Here is a 23,784-nt window from a genome sequence, read left to right as displayed (position 1 = left end):
CTTTCCAGTCATGGTTCTGGGTTATGTGTCATAGCAGCCATTATCAAAATGTAAAATAATAGAAGTTTTAAAAGACATATAGCAAAATTGTAATAATGAGTAGCCAAATGTCCAGTAAAAAGGTAAAGGTAAAGTAAATGTAGTAAAATTTGTAAAAGTAAACGAAGGTAAAAACAAAACAGCAATTAAAAACAGAAAATTGCAGAAAACCGATGTTGACATCCAATCTATAAAGTTCTAAAGAACTTCTGTAGCAGAATGGTAATGATCATAACCTGCCAGAAAGACTAACAAGGCAAGTACCAGAGCCACCGTCAGTCACCTGAAGTTGGTCTTTCCAGTCCTTGTTCCGGGTTATGTGTCATTATGGCCAGTACCAAAGGGTAAAGTAATAAAAGTTTAAAAGACATGCAGCAAAATTGGAATAACAACTCGCCAGGACGATTAACAGGTAGTTCAAACAGCAGCGTTAGTCACCTGAAGTTGGCCTTTCCAGTCCTGGTGTCGAGTTATTTAATGTTCTGGCCATTTTTCAATGTCAAATTAGAGAGAATGAAACTGTGAAAAGGGAACCACAATTAAAAAGGTGTAATGAATATATATCAAACACTAAAATGAGATTAAAAAGATTAATGGCCATTAAAAAACTAAAAACTTTATCAAGGTGGACAGAGTCACCATCAACAATAACACTGTCCAACGTCACAGATAAACCCTGAGAAAAAACATGTTTAAAATTTTGCCGTCGTTGAGAATCGTAACGATGGCAAGAAAGTAAAATGTGGCTGATAGTGATTTGAGTGTTACACAAACTACACACTGGTGCATCAGTTCCAGATAAAAGAAAACGATGAGTTAAAAAACTGTGACCAATGTGTAGTCTAGTTAGAACAACTTCTTCCTTCCGAACCTTACGGAAGCTGGATGGCCAAAGCCCAATATAGGGTTTTATTTGAAAAAGCTTGTTGTCGCGTTGCTCACTCCAAGTGGACTGCCAGCTGGCACGGAGCCGAGCCTTGAATACAAGACCACAGTCTATGTACGGAATAGGTACAGTGGTGATAGTGCCGGAGCAGATAGATTTAGCTGCCGTGTCTGCAAGCTCATTCCTGCGAATACCAACATGGCCTGGTATCCAGAAAAACTGGATAGAAGTAGTAGTTAATGAGAAATGGGCCAGTCGGTTTTGCATATCAGCGAGAACAGGGTGTGAGCCAACGTGTAGCGATTCCAGGGCCAGTATAGAACTAAGCGAGTCAGTATAAATAGTGCAGTTGGAGTACTGCTCAGCTTCAATATGATCCAGGGCAAGAGATATGGCATACAGTTCAGCAGTGAACACAGAAGTTGTAAAGGGGATTCTGCACACAACCACCGAACCGCAGCAAACCATAGCACAGCCCACTGAATTACCTGATTTGGAACCATTTGTATAAATGGGAACGGAATGATTGTTTGAAAGATTTTCATTAAATAAACGATGGTACTTTCAATCTGGAGTATCTGCCTTTTTCAGATGACTGAAAGAAAGGTCACATTTGGGGGCTGTAATAAGCCATGGTGGGATGGGCTGACCTGTGGAATCTGCAATGTTATCCAAGGACAGACCTAAGTAATCCAACTGCGCCTGGATGCGAAGGCCAAATGGAGCAATGGTAGATCGTCTGTTCTGAAAAAGTACGGCCCACTGAGGAAGGAAAACATCCATAGGTGGGATGCTTTGGTAAGGAACGAAGTTTCGAAGAATATAGTAAAGATAGTTGCAAACGGCAGCGGTGCAGAGAAGGTTCATTAGATTCAATGTATAAGCTCTGAACTGGAGAGGTGCGAAAAGCCCCAGTGCAAAGTTGAAGTCCTTGGTGATAAATGGGGTCTAGCATCTGTAAGGCTGAGGGTCTGGCAGAGCCATAGACCATTGATCCATAGTCGAGTATTGATCGAATAAGAGCACGACATACCTTTAACATAGAACATCGATCTGCTCCCCAACTGGTAGTAGAAAGGACATGGAGTATGTTCAGTGCTCTTGTCCATTTGATCCATAGCTGCTTTAAGTGTGGTATAAAGGTCAGCATACGGTCAAAGATAAGCCCCAAGAACTTGGTCTCAGGGACCACTGGCAGTGAAACTTCACCGATATGAAGTTCAGGATCAGAGTGAATACCCCCGTTGGTGGCAAAAGTGCATACAAACGGTTTTAGAGAGAGAGAAATTAAAGCCGTTCACCATAGTCCACTTCAGTACACAATTGAGGGCAGTTTGCAGTTGCTGCTCAATATATGTCATGCTCAACGACTCACATCAGATGTGAAAGTCGTCGACATACAGCCCATTCGCAATAGTGAGAGAGAGTTGTTCAGTGATGGCATTTATCTTTACACTGAAAAGTGTGACACTCAAAACACAGCCCTGAGAGACTCCAAGTTCCTGTATAAAAGAATGGGAAAGCGTCAAACCCACATGAACTTGGAATCTCCTGTCCATTAAAAAGATTTTTAATAAACATGGGTAAATGGCCACGTAACCCATATGTATGGAGGTCTCGCAAAACGCCATACCTCCATGTGTCGTAAACCTTCTCTATGTCAAAGAATATTGATACAAGATGTTGGCGGTTGAGAAAGGCTTCTCTGATAGATGTTTCAAGACGGAATTAGGTGGTCTGTGGTGGAGTGCTGTCGTCAAAACCCACACTGGGTGGGTGAGAGGAGGTTGTTTGATTCGAGGAACCAAACAAGACGAGCATTAACCATCCTTTCTAAGGTCTTACAGAGACAGCTCGTCAAAGCAATTAAACGGTAGTTTCAAGGAAGCTTGGGATCTTTCCCTGGCTTAGAGAAAGGTAAAATAATAGCCTGGCACCAGGCATCAGGAAAAACATTCTTCTGCCAGATCCGGTTAAAGACAATTAGAAGGACATCAAGAGAAGCAGGAGATAGATGGTGCAGCATGTTATAGTGTACATCATCAGGTCCAACAGATGTAGTGCCAGACCGATGAAGGGCCATTTTCAGTTCCACCAGTGTAAAGGGACAATTATAGTCAAAGAGACAGTCAGTTTGAACGTAAAGAGGTGAACACTCTGCCCGAGTCTTGATGGCCAAGAAGGTGGAGGAACAAGCAGAAGTGCTAGATACCTGGCAAAAGCTTTCACCAAGAGTATCAGCGATGCTCTGGACATCAGCCATCTCCTGACCATCAGAGAGTAAGATCGAGAGTAGGACAGAATTGTAGTGCCCACTGACTTTTAGAATCTTGTCCCATATGACCTTGGAACTGGTGGTAGAAGATATGCTAGTTGTGAACTTAATCCAAGATTCCTTCTGGCTTTCACGTCTTATCCACCTAGCATGTGCACGGGCTGTTGGAAAGCGACGCAGTTCAAAAGTGTGGGATATCTACGAAAAGTATCCCAGGCCCGTTTTTGAGCCTTCTGTGCTAAGTGGCAAGCAGGATTCCACCACAGACAAGGATATCGTGGAAAATGTGTCGAGGTTTTAGGAATACACTGAGCAGCTGTTTGTATAATACAGCCAGTTGCTGCTGCCACACAGTCGTCTATTGATGGCAGAATCAAGTTCTGCAAGAGCAGTGAAAGTGGACCAGTCTGCCTGATCCAGCTTTCACCAGTGCACGCGGGTGGCATCGACCATGGCCAGTCTCTCTCAAAAGTATGGGAAAATGATCACTGCCTAGTGGATAATTGTCAACTCTCCATGAAAAATGGGAGAATAATGAAGGGGAGCAAACTGAGAGATCAATAGCAGTAAAGGACTGACTAGGTGTATGAAAATAAGTGGAAGAACCAGTATTGAAAAGAGAAAGATTATGATCAGAGAGCATATGCTCTACAGAGCGACCCCTCCCCTCAATAACAGCACTTCCCCAGAGGGGATGATGTCCATTACAGTTCCCCAGGAGTAGAAAGGGAGACGGCAACTGTTCAACGACAGCATCAAGGTCTGATTGATCAAATGTCTCTCCAGGGGACAGGTAGAGAGAACAAACAGTGATGGTATGACTCAAGGAAACACGGATGGCTACGGCCTCCAAGGGTGTGTTGAGTGACAAAGACAGGGTGGGCACATGCTGATCAACCAATAGTGCCACCCCTCCATGTACTCGTCCATCACACAGCCTGTCATTTCTGTACAGATAAAACTGCCGAATGGTGACTGTATCAGTAGGTTTTAGAAATGTTTCTTGTAAGGAAAGACATACAGGATGTAGGTAGCAATCAGTGTTTTGATATCATCCAGATTAGAATGTAAACCTCGACAGTTCCATTGTATCAAGGTGGCCATTTTTAATGACGGGTAGGCGAAATGGCTGGAGAACCCTTCTGTTTAATACAACGTCTTTTTTCCTTACTGTCCTTAGTCGGAGGAGGTCTATCAACCTCCATGGATCCTGCCCTGGGTCGATTGGGCAGGTCTTTGTTATTGGAAGGGTATTCCAGTGACTGAGGATGCGAACGAATGATTGTTTTGCTTCTTGGGGTGGGAGAAAAAGATGTATCAGAAGAAATGCCTGTATTTGAAACTGAAGGATGTGGATCTTGAGGTTTGTTGGAATGTATGGGAGGAACAGAGATGGGTGTGGAAGTCGATTCATCAACCTTTTTAACCATGGAGGTCAAAAGGCTTTTCATTTGTTTTGAAAACGATTCTCTTGGAGGTACAGAGAGATCTGTCTGCACTCCCATTGTAGTTGTGGAACGAAGTACAGCAGCATATGTTCGAGATGGAGTGGCGGGCAGCAATTTCCGAGTCTCAGAATAACTAATATTATGAGTTGTTTTCAAATGCTGCACCTCTTTTTCCTCCAACCATTTTGGGCAAAAACGAAAGTAAGAAGGGTGAGAACCATTGCAGTTGATGCAATGTGGGTCCATGTCACATTCATAGGCATCGTGGTCCTTGCCACCGCAACGAGCACATATCAGGGAACCACGACATGATGTCTTTGAGTGGCCAAACCTCTGACATTGGAAACATCGGAGAGGGTTTGGAATGTATGGCCGTACCCTGCAAATTAGATAACCTGCCTTGATGGTGGGAGGTGCACGTGATGATGTAAATGTCAAAACGAGGGTATTTGTTGGTAGTATAACTCCATCTTTGCGAGTGGAGATGCACCTCACTGCAGAAACTCCTTGAGTGGAGAGACCAGCAAGAATCTCTGACTCGGGGACATTCTTCAAATCCCTCTCAACAATAACTCCTCGTGATGAATTCAAGGTAGCAAGAGGAGTTCACTGTGGTGGGTTGTAGATGTTTCAACTAACATATTTCCAGATCGAAGCTTCTTTACTGACTTTGGAGAGCCAGCAAGACCGTCTAGTCCCTTCTGAATAAAAAAGGGGGACAACTGCCCTAAAGGTTTTTTTGAAAGAGAATGTAATATAAGAAAATGAGGTACGTGTGTTACAGATGTTGAAGATTGCTGCTCAGAGTCTTCAAGATGTGGTCGCTTACCTATTGACTGTTTTTTCACTATTTTATTTAAATTTTTTGAAGAAGGATCCATAGGAAAAAAGAAAAATTTCGGTACCCACTGACCCCACCCACCATGGAACCCTACAAGGGGACGCACTACAATGTTATTCAAGGACAATGCAGCAACGCCAGGGTTTCATGAGCACTATACGCAAACACCAGGATCAGGCACATTGTCCACAACACCCGTTGAGAACTTCCAACACTGGTATTTAGTTGATTCTAGCCCAAGTGGACCAGCCGATTGACCCAAGGGGGCCACCCAAAGGCCGCCCATCTACAGGAATTCTAGGCCAAAGTGGTGTGTTAGGGTTGTACCCCTCAACCACCAGGATCCTCTCCTCCCCTTCACAGGTCGCCATGCACGGCAAACATATGGGTGGATGTTTAAATCCCAGAGAAGTTAACCAGACAGAACAGAACCTTCCCTGGGAGATCCCCCTCCCCTCACCATGTACAGGAATCCAAACCGAGGGGACACAAGTTTGAAAAACGAACCTATAGGATAAAGTTCACAGATTACTTGACAAATACTTAAATATTTATCTTAGTTTACTCAAGTTTTTCGTCTTGTTTGACAAAATATTTACTGGATTATAGGCTTTTGTTTTTACAGTTTGATACCAAACTCCTTCAAATGTATCTGTGTTCTAAATCCTCTAAACAGGTTGTATAATGTGTTTTGACTACTTCTGTTTTAGCTCAGAAATTTCCAAACTTCACAACATGTTACAAAGTAATAGCTTTATCCTTAACTTTTTTACACTCTATTACATTAACACTTTGACAAATAACATGGAACCTACCAAGAAGCCACACACAGTTTACAAGTTCATGCACATGCTCACATGGTAATTACAACTGATAGTGGATATAAGCTAACTAATCTACCCAACTCTTGTATTTGATTACACAGTGAGAATAACAACCACCTCATAGTTTATGAAAACTTTAAAATTCTCAATTTTGGAACCACAGATCACAAACAATTAATTAAAGAAAACTTTTCCATTTTCAGTGATCACACAACTTTAAATAATAACATTAACTATACTCTGTTTTCTTTAATCAATTCCAGATTCTCATTATTTTTATTTTATTATTATTTTAAAAATGCAATGTTCATATTTATATTTAAGCCTTTCTTCCTAAAAATGTTTCTTAACAATATTATTACACATATACTACACATTTTACCATACATTTCATTATGTTTGTTACCATTTTAATATTTTCTTTCTACACTTTTGGTTGTATAACAAAAACTATTGCTTTATAGCTAATGTTATTTCTTGTAGTTAGAATATTGTGAACTGGATTCTTGAGGTTTTAATGCTGATGACTGAATTCAAAACAATTCTGACATATGTTTAATTCAAAATGTTTTTTTGGAATTACCATGTTTTCAATATTTATTATAAAACTTTCTTTTCCACTGATGAGTTACTTTAATACAATTTATTTTCAAATTATATTGGCCATTTTATCAGTGATAAATTCAGTAAGGTAAATATTATGCAGAGTTTAGGACAATATTTTTTAAACTTGAAAATACTTCACAATTATACATTGCTTTTCAAGAAGAAGTTTTCAATTTCATGAAAATATGAACTGTAGTAGACTCCAAAAAAGGTGAGGTGAATTTAAAACTCAATGCTGAAAACAAGAAACAAACCCTTATGTACAAGAAAAATGTATAATAATGTATTTATAAAAGTAGACAAAACCTCATAACCTCTTGAAGTAAACAATAATTTGATCAAGTAAACAGTAAATATTAAATGTGTTTAAACTTCAGTTACATTAAAGTATTACTAGTCTTAGTTCAATAAGATCAAAATTAATAAAAAAACAGTAAGGAAACTGCATAGCTACTATTAATTTTAAAGAAAGTTTTACTAAAAATGGTCTGGCTTGCTAACATTCCAAAAGTATACAATATAACAGAAATGGTTCAGCCTCATTTACTAACCTTTCATAAACCAACAAGCTGATGTTTTAAATTTTTTCAACAAAGCTTCCAACAGACAACAAAATACTGGAAAACTTTTATCCATTTTCATAAACCTTCCATAACATTATACTGAGAATATTGGCCTTCTTTACTAACCTTGCATAATACTACACAAACTGGGAATATTTTAGCTTTCTTTACTTTAATAACTTCCATGGAATGAAAATATGCAATTTTGACAATGTTTACAAAAGATATGATAATCACTTTAAAATATTGTATTATTTTAATACTGTAATTTTATATGTACCCACCTCTCTGAGGTCATGTCTCATTAATGCATTATCCTTTTCTAATTCTCGGTTTTCATTACGTATACTATAGATCGTATTCTCTTGATGAGCAAGTTTCTCCATCTGGGTTAATGACATTCTATAACAACAACCAGAAATACTTGACTATTATAGTAAAAAACCCAAACTCCAACATTCAAAACATGCGTAATTTCTGCTTTTAAATTTAAAACACTCCACTAATATTAAACTAAATCAGGTTTGCAAAACAAAGCTTGTGAAATACCATGTAAAAAATTTATTAAGATTCTCTTATTCAGAAAACCTTACCTCTAGCATTTCAACAGAAAAAAAAATATATATATTGAAATCTGCAAGATATTTCAACTAACACTAAACATCCAACTCCCATGAAAGTTTGACCAAAATGATTTCCTCAGACCCATCAACTATCCAAAGGCAAACTGCTGAGTTTACTCAAATTAAAAAAACATAAAATAGTAATAAATATGTTTAGTTTTGCATATAAAAGTTCTTAATTATTTAGAGGTATGGAAAATTACCTTGAACTGCTATACTAATTGCAAACTTATTACAAAAAACATTTATATAATGCCATCCTTTACCTCATCTTAAACTTCAGAACAGTATGAATGTTAAAGCTTTACAATTACAAGCTCTATATAATCAAAACAACAGTTGTTGCTAGAACATTTGACTCTACATTTTTAAATTTTGTGTATAAATATACATTTATAGCAATACATTCTGAATTATTAACAAGTCACTGCTGAAAACCATGCTTCAAAAAGATGTGACAGTACATTACGAAGACAGGTAAAATGCTAAAGCATCTACTGTAATTGTAGTTCTATGTTCAATTAATGGCCTCAGTCACTAAAAACAGTTTCAATGTAATATTTTCTTAAGTAAACATTATTTAGCTGTAGTATGCTTCTGTATGCATCTGAACTAAAAAAAACTAGTTTGCATAAGTACAGTTTAACAACATCCAACAGTGGTAAAGTAGTACTTTAAAGTAACAATTTTTGTAAGTGCATTTGTTTTTCACATTTACTAGAACAGAAATGTGCATTTATATTACATTAATTATTTCTGAATCAAGTCAATATGATACACTTACATATTTTGTAAGTTTAAAATCTGTTTGTGACAATATTACATACTTCTACTGTTAAAAGTTTCATAATTCAATTGTTTAAAAATAGTGGTACAAATATAGATAGCCTAAGACATTTACATTGGCAGGGAAGAAATTACACACAAAAACTGCTATAACATATGAGATACTAATATTCAATTGACTCTTACATGTATACAATTATGAGAAGAATTTTATACCTATACTTCTGTTCGAGTTCTTCATTTTGATTTCTTAAGTTGTACAACTCATTCTCCAGGCTCTCCAATTTGTTCCTTACATCCTGTGATAAAGACTAAGAACCATACAACCAACAAAATTTGTTAATTGCTGATGTATTCTCAGTAAAAACAACATTTTAATATCTACCACACCTTAAAGTGCCAACAGAACCATACAAACATGTGATTAATTTGTTCTAAGTTTTTAATGGCAATGTCTTAGGTTAAAGAAACTTAAAAATATAATATTCAACATTCACTCTAATAAAGTTTCCACAAAGTAAAAAGGTAAACAGAGAAGAATGCATGAAATAATGCCCAAGAGACAGAAATAAAGTTATATAACTAGTACACAGTTAATTTATAAACAAGGAAAAATTACAATAAAATCTGTTTATTATTTTTCTTTATTAATTTTCCTGAATTTAAAATCATCTTCAAATTGTAAGAAAAACGATCATGTGTTTGCATTCATCAAGTACTCACAAGACCAAAGCTACTTGGAAATTTATAAAGCAACAAACATAGCACAATGTAACAGCTGATGATTAAGTCACATATTAAGAAACTCAAGCTACTGAGTTCAAATAATAATTATGCTACAGATTAAACACTATTGCACAAACCTATAGATTAAATACTATGAAATACTATGAAAAAGACAGCAATAAAAATGCTAAATTTTAAAGTTCTGTGTCATCTTCAATACCTTTGATATTTTATCTTTCAATTAAAACAATAAAATATTTTATGTGGACATTTCTAAAGTATAAATTCACAACTCACTTCATCAATGGCTTCATGGTGTTTTCGTTTTCCTGATAACAATCTAAAATCAATAAGTTTTTAGTAAGACAAGCATACATAGCTCACCTTATATAAAAATCTTCAGCAACTTTTCAATGAACTTTTTATCAAATTGACTTTAAAGTTTGTTTTGAATAAAACGAATATATCATGATACCTAATTCAGAGAGACTTGCAGTTTAGGACATTTTATGAAACTTAAATATTCCACAGATGATTTATTAATACTTTATGAAACATCTTGAATTTTGACAAATGATTTATGGAAATAGTTTTTCCTAAGAAAAGATCATTTAATACTACATAGAATGCTAAAACTCTTATACTAGTCCAGAAAATAGATACAGAGAAGAAATTGAAATTTAACAAAAAATTAGTATAGAAAAAGTCCCTAAAAACTAAACCCGTGCTTTCCTCTATTGTTCCCCTTCCAGCATTTCAAATTCATTATCTCAGCTGCAGAATGTCTCAAAGAATGATAAAATAAAAAAAGGTTTAATACATAAACTTTGAGAAATCACAACTAATTTGTAATATACATACTACTGTATTATACACATTCATTTACTTGCATTTTATTATTTTATACAGTAATGGAGGTGAATAATATGTTGTTTTAAACAGAAACTCAGTAATTTCACTCAGAGTAAAACCTTCATTCCTGTGGGAAACTTAACAGTTGGACTAGATGAATTTATAACAGTTTTTGTCAAACAGTTAAAAAGCCAGAACATTTTTGAGAGTTAAGAGAAATTGTCCTTTTTTTGTTATTATTCTATGTTCTTTGTTGCATTAATTAATAAAAAGAAATAATTTGGTGCATTAGTACCATTTATATAAAATAGTAGGCTTATGTATACTTGACAACTGACAGTAAGAATTAGAAGACTAGGTATGTACTTCATTTCTTGTTTTTGATGTTTATTCTATATTTATTACTATAAATGTAACTAAAATGTAAAATTAGGCATCACTTTTTGATTAGTTATGATTAATTTAAATAAGTAATATAATAAAAATGTCTCATGAAGCATGCACTGAAGCAGCTTGTAGTAGCTAATGAGTAATGTAATTTGATAGTGTAACATGCAGCTGCATGTACCTCAAATGAAATACAACTTATAATGGTGTAGATAGTAGAAAAATTATAATACATAAAAGGTAGGAAAATCTTGGATGAATAAATCTACAAAAACCTGAAGAAAACCCCAGAAAATATGCCTAAATACCACCATACCTTAGAACTTAAGCATCTAATAATAATCATCATCCAAAAATAAAAAATTAGAAAAGCTGGTTTATGAAATATGGTAAGGGAAACAATATTTACCACACTATCAATAAACTGATTAATTTTTTCAAATATCAAATATGAACTGACTTTTTAATAGGTGCCTCAGTGACAGTAAAGTAAAATAAAACTGCAGATTCATGCCTTTTAATTTCAAATTGTTATAATTGGTACAAAAATAACAATTGGGATAAACATTTCACTAAAAAAAATTTAATAAATTTATGCATCTTCTTTGTAATCTGTCTATTTGGAAGTATTAATTCTATAAATACTTGTCAAGTGGTCAGGTGAAACTGACTGAACTCATGCTGAGAGTTATACTTAAATTTTTCACAATATTTTTATGACATAATATTTAAATCACCATAAATCTGTATTCTGAACCTTGCTGAGTTGTAAAATATTGAAAGCAAAATAATTTTTTTGAGGACTGACAGAATTATACATGTGTGGTAACCTAAGTATAACAAACACAAACCAAAACTGCAGCATGCAAAACAGGGCTTTCAAATGTTTCTCAAGGACCCCTCCTACAAATTATGTCTTGTATTATCCTTGTCTTGTACATATATATACAAACCTATATATAAAAGTCTATTGAAAGTTATAACTGCAATACAACAAATATCATAAAAAAGCACTAACTAATCTTCTTTTGAAGCTCAAGCCATGTATCTTTACAGAAAAGTAACTGAAAATGGCCAATTCCATATAACAGGTAAATTGGCATGTAATTACATTTATATAAATGTAGATGAAGATAAAGAGGTTTAGTGAAATTTTGTAATTTTCAGGATATGCCCAAAAAATTTCTGTTAGTGACTACTGGCTGTATTAAAAAACCCAAAAAAAAACCCTGACCTAAAGCATTTTTCCCCTGAATAATAGAAGTTTCAAAACTCTTGTATGCAAGACAGCATTACAATAAATATATTTTGATGTCTACTGTATATACTTTTGTGAGAAATCCAATTTCATTTGTGAAAGAAAGTCATAATTCACCAATTATAGCATATTGGTGGGGGGGAACCAAAAGTCACAATTCTTACAGATTTTGATCCATTACAGAGTATGTTTAATACTAACATCTGTCAAATTTAATCTTTTCCTAATTTTTCCTGAAGAGGTATATTTTCTGGGCTATATTATCACTTAAATAAATCACAACTATCATAATTATAAATGATCCCTATAATTAATATTAAGAAGTTATTTCACAGACAGCACATTGTCAAAATATCACCTGAATCCTAAAAATCTAGTTAACTAACAAAGAGAACAGTTTTTAATAACCACAACATCTGACATTTTGGTACAATTAGCAGATGAGGCAAATGAATAGCAAAAATTTGAACAAACATTTTCACATCTATTACCCATACTCACTTTAAACTTTTCAATGTCTGTACAACTGCATCAAAGTGCACACCATGACTTTTACAATGTTACCTTCAAAATTACTTTACTATTTATGTATATTAACAAGCATGGCATGAAATTATACTTTATAATTGAAATTTGATATTTTCTAACTTAATTTCAAAAAGAAATGTACAGAAAATTTGAAACTTCACTTTTCTATGTCTAACTAGTAAAATAAATATATTGGTACATTCCAATCAATTACAAATACAAATTATATATAACTATATGTAAGATTTTAAACTTTTAACCTCCTATCTTTTTCATTTGCTGAGATATCAAAAAATGTTCCAACCCATAAGAGAACCACCTCTTTCTATCTCATTTTATTCGCTAACCACACTTACCTGGCTGACGAACATGTTCACAACCAATAGAAAGAGTAGATTCTCATTTATATAAAATAAACTGTCCTTTCACATTTGGTGGGGGAGAATATTCACTTGGTATCTTAACATGTAATTATGATTTGACTGCTATAAGGACTTAGATGCAAAATGCAGAACCTGGTTTCTTCAAATTCACAACACTGTCTCCAAAAATAAAAAAATCTGCTATCTACACTTCATATCAATAAGCTATTACGTATACTTATACTCAATAAAATAAAAGGCCTTCACATTACTTTGACTTGTTTTTAAAAAATTCAATGAAAAAATTATTAAAGATAAATAATTACATCATCCTTTAAAATTTTAAAATTAAATTTATCATTGTAAAGCCTTATTATATCTTTTTGGTGTGGTGTAAAAACTTCCAAAGCATGATTAAAAATTAAAAAACAAAAATTTTGTATTTGCCACACATAACAACTGAAACATGACAGAAAATACCACAGCATAAAAACTACTTTGTGGTTACTAGTATCACTATACCTAATGTAAAATACAAAAAACATGATGTTATTCTGTCAAAAAAAAACAAAATACAAAAACCTAACAAATATTCCTATACTAACAGATTGTATCATCGTAGCTGATTTTCTTTCAAACAAGGAAAGTTATAAAATGCTTTATAATTACCAAAACTAATCAACAGAAATGCCAAAAAAGAAAAAAGAATTATAATTAGTAATCCTATTATAACTTAAACAAAAAAAAAACATCCTTCTCAAAAGTGAACATTTTTATAATCAATATCTTTGTGAATGAAATAATAACTAACAAGAGCTTCACACTTACTAAGATTATTATAACAAATACTGACAAAAAAAACTTTAAATTACCAGTATAATTATATATACAATTTGTTCTAACCAGAAACAAAGGCTTCACACTTACCAAGACTATTACAATTAATACTGGAAAAGATACAATAAAACAAATTTATAATTACTGATAACAGTATTTTCAGAAATTCTTCAGGTACTATTACTTACTGGTAATCCCCTGAGTATGTAAAGCCTATAAATGGAAGATTGTTGCCTGCAAAAGTTTTTGGTGGGGGAAAGCTTTCTTCTGAACTATCATCTTTTTCTATTTCATCAAAATTACTGGTGTCATCATCACTTGCCAACTCAGGTACAACTGGTGGTACGCCTAAAAGTTTAAGTAAATTTCTAAAAACTCCCAAACTAACTCTGGTTTTATTTTATAAAAATGTACAAATTTCAAGCACCTGAACCACTATAAAAAAATTCTGTCTTATATTTTAACAATGCCTTTAGTTATTATTCAGTAGTTAAGATACTTGATTTCATTAAATGGTTAAAAGTATGGCTAAATAATATTAAACATTTTGTTGAAATGGTTGGTTGGTTGGTTGATTTGGTGTTTTATGGCACAAAGCAGCTAGGCTATCTGCACCAAACATAAGGTAAAAAGTTAAAATTAAAGTAAATTTAGTAAAATTCACAAAAGGAAATTAAGGTAAAATAAAACAAAGTTTAAAAAAACAAAAATAACATAAAACCAATGTTTACATCTAGTCTACAATGTTAAGAGAAAAACTACAGTATTACAAGTTGTAAAGGACAATTCTGTAGCATAACTGTAATTGTCATAACTCGCCATGAAGACTAAGAGGTAAGTAAAAAATCACCATCAGTCACCTGAAGTTGGCCTTTCCAGTCCTGGTTCCGAGTTATTTGACGTTATAGCCATTTTCAAAAAGTAAAGAAATAGAAGGTTTAAAAGACTTGTAGCAAAATTTTAATAATAACCTGCCAGGATAACTAACGAGTAGTTCAAATAGCAGCGTTAGTCACCTGAAGTTGGCCTTTTCAGTCCTGGTTTCGAGTTATTTAATGTTACAGCCATTTTCTAATTTCAAATCAAACTAGATGGATTATGATTCTTAAAAGGAAATCATACTAAAAAATGGTTTAATATATAAATTAAAAAAAACTTAAAAATGGCATTAAAAAGATTAACTGCCTTTAAAAAAACCTAAAACATTTCCAAGGTGGACAGTGTCACCAACACCAATAACACTGTATAATGTTATGGTCAAACCTTGGAACAGAACATATTTAAAGTGGTGCTGTTGTTGAGAGTCATAAGGATGGCAAGAAAGTAAAATGTAGCTTATTGTGACCTGAGTGTTACACAAAGACTACACATTAGTGCATCAGTTCCAGATAAAAGAAAAAAATGAGTTAAATACTGTGACCAATGCCTAGTCTAGTTAGAACAACTTCCTCTTTCTGATCCTTCTATGTGATACAGGGTAAGAGAAACGGCATACAGTTCAGCAGTGAACAGATGCTGTAAAGGGGATTCTGCGTGCAACCACTGAACCACAACAAACCATGGCAGAGCCCACAGAGTCACCTGATTTCAAACAATCTGTATAAATAGGAATGAAAGAATGGTTCGAAAGATGTTCAGCAAATAACAGACAGCATTTCCAATTTGGAGTGTCTGCTTATCTTAAATGACTTAAAGGTAGGTCACATTTGGGGACTGTAAGAAGCCATGGTGGGATGGGCTGCCCAGTGGATACAGCAATGTTATCCAAGTACAGACCCAATTCTTCCAACTGTGCCTAGATACAAAGGCCAAAAGGAGCAATGACAGATCATCTGTTCTGAAAAAGGATGGCTTACCGAGATGGGATGCTTTGGTAAGGAACAAAGTTTCGAAGCATATAGTAAAGACAGCTGCAAACAGAGGAAGTGCAAAGAAGGTTCATGAGACTCTACGTATAAGCTCTGAACTGGGGAAGTGAGGAAAGCATCTTTAAGGGTGAGGTTCTGGCAAAGCCGTAGACCAGTGATCCATAGTCGAGTTTCAATCGAACAAGAGTACGATATATCTTTAGCATAGAACATTGATCCTCTCCCCAAATGGTAGAAGAGAAGACATGGAGAATGTACAATGCTCCTGCACATTTGACCCATAGTTGCTTGGTGTGTGGTATAAAGGTTAGCTTACAGTCAAAGATGTGCCCCAAGAACTTTGTCTCAAAGACCACAGGCAGCACAACTTCACCGATATGGAGTTCAGGATCAGGATGAATACCCTGTTGGTAGTGAAAGTGCATGCAACTGGTTTTAGAGAGAGAAAAGTTAAAGTCGTTTGCTGTTGTCCACTTCAGTAAATGATTAAGAGCAGTCTGTAGCTGCTGCTCAAGAAACCTCATGTTCGATAACTGACATGCGATGTGAAAGTCGTCGACATAGATCCCGTTTTCAACAGTAAGAGGAAGTTGTTCAGTGGTGGCAATAATCTTTATACTTAAAAGTGTGACACTCAAAACACAGCCCTGAGGGACTCCAAGTTCCTGTAGAAAAGAATGGGAAAGTGTCAAACTCACACAAATATGGAATCTCTTCTCTTAATAAAAATGGGCAAATGGCCATGTAACCCAAATAAATGGAGGTCTCGCAAAATGCTATACCTCCATGTTGTATCATAAGCCTTCTTAATGTCAAAGAATATTAATACAAGACGTTATTTGAGAAAGGCTTCTCTGATTGACATTTCAAGTCCAATTAGGTGCTCCACGGCGAAGCCCTGTCATCAGAACACACGCTGGGTGGGCGGAAGGAGGTTGTTTGATTCGATGAACCAAACAAGACAAGCATTAACCATTCTCTATGACATCTTACACAAACAGCTTGTCAAAGCAATTGGATGGTAGTTTGAAGGAATCTTAAGATCCTTCTCAGACTTAGAGAAAGGTAGGACAATAGCCTGGTGCCAGGCATCAGTAAAAACATTCTCCTGCCAGATCCGGTTAAAAACAATCAGAAGAATAGCAAGAGAAGCAGGAGATAGATGGCATAGCATTTCATAGTGTATATCATCAGTTCCAACTAATGTACTATCAGACTGATGAAGGGCCAGTTTGAGATCCACCAGTGTAAAGGGATGATTATATTCATAAAGACAATCAGCTCGAAAGAAAAGAGGTGATTGCTCTGCCCGAGACTTCATGGCTCAGAAGGTGGAGGAAGAAGCAGAAGTGCTAGATACTCGGCAAAAGCTTTCACCTACAGTATCAGCAATACTCTGGGTATCAACTACTTCTTGGCCATCAGAGAGTAAGATCGAGAAGGAGACAGAATTATAGTGCCCACTGACCTTTCGAATCTTGTCCCATATGACTTTGGAACCGGTGGTAGAAAATATGCTGGTTGTGAACTTAATCCAAGATTCCTTTTGGATTTGATGTCTTATCCACCGAGCACGTGCATGGGTCTGCTGGAAAGCAGTGCTATTCAAGAGTGTGGGATATCTACAAAAAGTATCTCAGACCCGTTTTTGAGCCTTCATTGCCATGTGGCAGGCAGGATTCCACCACGAACAAGGATATCACGGAAAATATGTTGAGGTTTTAGAAATACACTGAGCAGCTGCTTGTGTAATACAAATACAGTCAGTTACTACTGCCTTATAGTTGTCTACTGGTGGCTTACAAACAATGGCAGGATCAAGTTCTGCAAGAGCAGTGAAAGAGGGCCAATTTGTGTGATCTAGCTTCCATTGGGGCACATGGGTTGGGTGGCATCAACCACGCCAGGCTCTCTCAACATTATAGGAAAATGATCACTGCCTCATGGATTATTGTCAACCCTGTAGTAGTGGAACAAAGTGCAGCTGCATACGTCCAAGATGAAGTGGTGGACAGCAACTTTTGAGCCTCAGGATGAGTAATGTTATGAATCGTTTTTAAATGCTGCACCTCTTTTTCTTCCAACCATTTAGGGCAAGAATGAAAGAAGGATGGGTGAGAGCCATTGCAATTGATGCAATGAAGGTCCGTTTCACACTCATAGGCATCATGGTCCTTGTCACCACAATTAGCACACATCAAAAAACCACAACATGACATCTCTGAGTGACTGAACTGCTGACACTGGAAACATCTGAGAGGGTTTGGAATGTATGGCTGTACTTTGCAATGAAGGTGACCTGCATCGATGGTGGCAGATGGACGTGGTGATGTAAACGTCAGAACGAGAATATTGGTTGGCATCGTAATTCCATCTTTGCGAGTGGAGATACACCTCTCTCTGCAGAAACTCTTTGAGTGGAGAAACCAGCGAGAATCTCTGACTTGGAGATGTTCTTTAAATTCCTCAACAATAACCTCTCGTGATGAATTCAAAGTAGCATGAGGTGTAACCTCAATAGGTATATCCCCAATTGCCTTTGAATGCAAGAGGAGTTCACTATGTTGAGATGTGGATATTTCCACCAATATGTCACCAGATCCAAGCTTCTTTACTGACTTTGGAGAGCCAGTAAGTCCCTCTACTCCAGGGGTTCCCAACCTTTTGGCACTCGTGACATGAAAATGTAATTGATGAAATAAAATTAATGTTATCCCAAGCTACTTCTAACAAGGCTATGCGACTCCCCTGCCAAGGCTTCGTGACTCCCTTGCCAAGGCTTCGCGACCCCCATGCAACCGGTTGGGAACTCCCTGCTCTAGTCCCTTCTGAATGAAAAGGGAGACATTTGCCCTAAAGGTTTGTCTGAAAGAGAATGTGGAATAAGAAAATGAAGTACAACAGGTGTTAGAGATGTTGACATGGTTGTTTACCTATGGACTGTTTTTACCATTTTATTTAAGTTCTTATTTTGAGGATCCATAATAAAAAAAAGAAAATTTTATTGCCCACTGACCCCACCCACCATTGAGCCCTACGGGGGAGATACCACAATGTCAAACAAGGACACTGCAGCAATGCCAGGGTTTCATGAGCACTATACCCAAACACAAGCATCAGATACAATGTCCAAAATACCTGTCAAGAACATCCAACACTGGCAACTGGTTTACCCTAGCCCAAGTGAACCAGCCGACTGACCCCAGAGGGGCCACCCCAAAGCTGCCTGTCTACAGGAATTCAAAGTGGTGTGTTAGGGTTGGACTCTTCAACCACCAGGATTCTCTCCTCCCCTTCACGGGTCGCCACGCACAGAAAACACGTGGGTGGATGTTTAGATCTCAGAGAAGGTAAACTGAAAGAACAGAACCTTCCCTGCGAGGTCCCCTCACCACGTACAGGAATCCACACCGAGGTATTTGTTGAAATACTATACAACATTGGTCAAGTTGAAACCAATAGCCAATACATGTCATCTAGGCAGCATTTTTTCCTATGGCTTTGGTGATTCGACAAAATGTTTAACATTTATAATACAATACTGATGTGTGAAAAAAAAAACATGCTATTAAACTTTATAGTTAATGTAATCTGACTGTCAAACATCATCACCAGTGAATCAAAAACATTTTGCAAGCTAAACCTCTTTCTTGCAAACATTGCATACACTTATATTTCAAGGATGCAATACAAATTTAAATAATTTTACAGTTTTATCTTTTAGCTATTTGGATAAAAAAACCAAAAACATTACATTCTCTAATGTTTTCAAATGTCCACTGGTCATTCTGGAAAAAACGTCGTTTTTTAATTTCATCAATGCCATTTCTTCCTAATCGTTGTGACCTGTAGAAATTGAAAAATTCTACTTTACTGAAAAAAAAAACAAAATCTAGTAAACATATTGCACTTTAGCCATAAAGTTTTAGCCTACAAAAATTTCTGTAATGTATTTTTTTGAATCATAAAATTTAAATACTTACTTTAACATTTTTTTCTATGAAAAAATGAATAATACAAACTAACAATCATTATAGAAATGTTAAATGTTACCAACATTAAATTACTTGTTAAATGAAACAACAAATGTATTTTATCTGAATACTGCTCAACAAAAGTTGTTTTTGAAACTTTTTGAGGATCTCCAAATAAATTTACCTAATTAAATTTTTAAATAAATTATATATCAATGAAGTTGCTTCTTACAAAAAAAGTAATTTCTTACAGAAGTTTATATTTCTTTTGTCAGAAAATATACTTCAGAGAGACTTTCATCTGTCCACAGAATTGAGAATTATTACCTTGTGTAACTGCCAAAAAGATCTTTGTTTGTGCACAGGTTACAAGCCTTTAAATAAGCTCTCATATGTACACAGCCAGTGTATAATGCAGTCAGATTATAATCCTCAATCAACAGGAAAATAACTCATCCTTCTTGAAAAATGAAGCCAGAAAGTACACTGTGCATTGTCACTAGCTCATTGTTGATAAGGCAAAAAACATTGTACGTGGAAAGAAAGCTGAGTGGTTGGTTTTACTGAGAGATAAATATCTATCTGAAATATATTTCCAGGTAGGAAAAATATTAACTTCAGAAATACTACTCACCACTCCACAGAACTGAGAGCTAGATGAAGAAAATTCAGAATACAAGTTAGCTGGTATGGGCGTGTACTGTGGATAAAGCAGTAAATTATACTGTCCAATACACGAGAAATACTTAACTGGAATATGCAGTAAGATAAGCAGGTGCAAGGTCACAGACATCCATCCTACAGCAATAAAAGGACTACGTGACTGACCTAACCATTTGAAAGGATTTGGTTCTGTATAGGACTAGCCTTTAATACACTTTCAGGTAATACTCCAACCCTACTTCTGATCAAGGGGTGCACTGAAACAGGATTACGGTAACCAGAAGGTGGAATTTTTTACATCAATCTGCTAAGTGGTTGGGTCTGGGGAAGCAAAGATTCTTTCATTACTTCACTGGATGAAAAGATGGAAGAATAATTTTGCATAACAGATGACACTGAAAAGGTACATGACTTCACAGGAATTTTCTATCACTTGTATAAAGTCCTATACTGACAGACTAAACAAGGGCTTACAATAAATAGGGCCAACAGGAACTAGGCAAATACGAGTGCAGAATCACGTTTTTTCTTCTTTTTCTTCTTAAAAACAGCCTGGAAGGTAAATAAACCATCAAAGCAGTCTCACAGAACATCCCACCTCAAAAGCAGGTACTGAGCAAGGGCAGATGGACTTATTACTTACTATTATCCCCCAATCTTTGAAGATTTTACGAGAGTAAAGTTATCCCAGCATGGAAACGCAGACCATGTGGCAGGGTCCATCATTTTCTTGTATACAGATTTAATAATGGTGATGTAGAAGTTGTAATAAAAAAAAAGTACCAACTCACCTCCTTAGAGCCTCTAAAAAGATTGTAGAAATGGAAATGAAGCTTCTTTGTGGTGTAAATAATGAAATAAAAATGTGGTGAGGGCCATCCACATCCTTCAATGCAGGATCTCATCCTTGAGACATCAATGAAGAGACAAAAGAACCCAAGACACGACTAATTTTAAGAAGAGTAAGATGAAAAAAAGGCTTAAAACATCATCCAACATGAAAGAATAGATAAGCTGAATAAGTTAGATATGTAGTCAAAATAAAAAGAGATGACTCACAAGAAAAAGAGAAATCCTACATAAAAAAACATAACCATGAATAACCCGTACAGGAGAGGAAGGAACAGTTGGGGAATAAAATTAACATGCCCCTTGGTAAAGAATGCAGCAGGTATCCAAAGTAAAAATGTCACAGTAACATTACCATAAGCAGGAGCAAAAAGAGGATGCATCATTGGAGGAAGTTGGCACAGAGAACAGGTGGATAACAGGTTTGAATAGGGGACATGTGAGAGTTCAGATAACTAAATAGGGATTCCAATAAACAAACAAAACAGAAGAGAACAATAACTAATGAAAGAGGCTCACAAGAGATCTAGAAGATGTGAAAAAATAAAAGAATAATAGCTGAAAGTCACTAACAAAAATATAGTTAGATACTGGATTAAAGCTAACACAGAGTATTTATAACCAAAAATACATAGTACTGTACAGGTGACTAGAAAAGTGGAAACCTGGTGGTAAAAGGAGTTGCAAAGGTATCAATGAGAGTACCTCCAAAGTGAGAATATAACTACTGAAGCATCAGAAAAGATAGAAATCACATCATTTGAAAGTATCCCTTTAGTTGAAAGAGCCAATCTACTACAAAGTAAAAATCTTCTAGTATGTGACAGGTTGATAAGTGTATTGGTAGTCATGAGCCCAAAACAAAAAGTCTTAAGTCACAAAACAGAGATCCTGAAAGCAAACACCTCTGTCACATAAATTTGGCAACGACAGTGGAGTTGTCTAAATGGGCCATATGAAGATGATCAAACAGATAAAACAGAAGATGATGGCAACTCTAAAACTTACAAACAAGAGTAAAGAATAATTTGTTATATCAACTACAATACATCTATGAAGTCTTCCACACTCAATATCAGGGCTCACAAGGCCAATTAAGATACTATGGATGCAGCAGTGGTCTATGTGTCACTTATATCATTAGTTTTCATGAGGAGCAACTGATAGGGTATGAACTGGGTTAAGTTAATTGCAAGTATTAACAATTTTATTTGTCATTTACAGATCAGACTTTTATGGTAAGGTGCAATAACACAATATTATTTAACACAAATTAATTATTCTTTTATTATAATTAGCTTTATCATCATTTATAAGAATGGGAAATCCACCAAGCTTGTTTTTTTCTTCAAGCAGCCCAGGTATTTTGGACACTGGTATGAAGAAATTCCACTCTTCTGGATACCACCTGCACTTACCAAAGCAGAGACATCTATTAAGAAACATAAATCTGGAGAAATTGAAGGAAAATGGATGATTAGTGTCATGTGGAACTGTCTAAGTCAACACAACAGTGAGAGGCATAAGAAACTATAGTGGGTTTCTTGACACACTTCAGTTATTTATCAGAGACCACTGAAAATGATGCATATGGGAAGACTTCTGTGAGGAATAAGGGATTTGAGATAACTCAGAATCCCCAGATGAGACAGAAGCTCTTGTGCAGAAAGAGAAGGAAACACAAGAGCTTTGGTAACTGAAGCTTCATATTTCAAACACAACTAAGCCTACCCCACAACAGAGTTGAAAAAGCTTTTAAAAATATAATAAAATAAAATATAAGCAGAGTATTGTACAGTTCTTTGGTTTAAAACACAACTCCAGAATAAATCATTTGTATTCTATGCACTGTGGAAAAATGAAACCCATACAGTAGCATTTTAAACTCATATTTAAACTGACTACTAACTCAAAGAAATTTGTTTAAGTGAATCAAAAACTGGGTGGAAGTAACACAGGCTTAAAAACCTTGACCAACCAATCCTGATGAGATGATTCCTGAAAGGAAAATCAATATTACAATCAAGAATCCCTTATTAGATGACACAAGGAGACAAACACTATGCAGCAGCAGAAATGTAGGCCAAATTAGTGCATCCTCTGCCTTCAGGTCCCAAATGAAAACATATGGTGTCATAGCCAACCCCCCCAAAAAAGGGATTAGAATTGAAAAATCTTACCTTCATGAACAAATTAAAGAAACTGGTAGAGTCAACAAAACACAATGTACATGTAAATCCTTCCAAAACACTGACTTTGGTCATCCACTGCCCAGGAGAGAGTACCCACCTCACACTAAGAAAATCAACAATTTTGAAATAAGGGTTGGCAAAACATTAGTTCAACAATAACAATAATAATGACAGGTCACTAACTGCTTGGCATTTTTGGAATGACAAAAAGATGAGTAAAACTCCAGTTTGGGGTCAAGAACTAGTCCATGGAGTTTATGACTTGTAAAGAAGGTATATCTTCCTCCAAATGTGCCAAATATGCAAGGAAACTAGGTGAGTGGAAATAGGAGGTTGAACATGGAAAGACAGGGAAATCCCATGATAAAGCACGTGTTTGACCTAAAGATCTTCTGTA

The 23,784-nt window shown here is 35.6% G+C and overlaps 1 protein-coding gene across 1 annotated transcript in view; it reads right to left on the bottom strand.

The window, feature by feature from the left end:
• The window catches only part of LOC143230355 (rho-associated protein kinase 2-like), a 115,117-nt gene that overhangs the window by 46,990 nt on the left and 44,343 nt on the right, over positions 1-23,784 (bottom strand). Inside the window, 5 exon segments of the mRNA XM_076463785.1 lie at positions 7,767-7,884; positions 9,108-9,202; positions 9,915-9,957; positions 14,030-14,189; positions 19,464-19,555. Of these exon segments, the coding sequence (XP_076319900.1) occupies positions 7,767-7,884; positions 9,108-9,202; positions 9,915-9,957; positions 14,030-14,189; positions 19,464-19,555 (508 nt within the window).

The sequence above is a fragment of the Tachypleus tridentatus genome, chromosome 10 (genome assembly GCF_004210375.1).
Source record: "Tachypleus tridentatus isolate NWPU-2018 chromosome 10, ASM421037v1, whole genome shotgun sequence".
Taxonomy (NCBI): Eukaryota; Metazoa; Arthropoda; class Merostomata; order Xiphosura; family Limulidae; genus Tachypleus; species Tachypleus tridentatus.
This window is presented reverse-complemented; position numbering and strand designations above follow the sequence as displayed.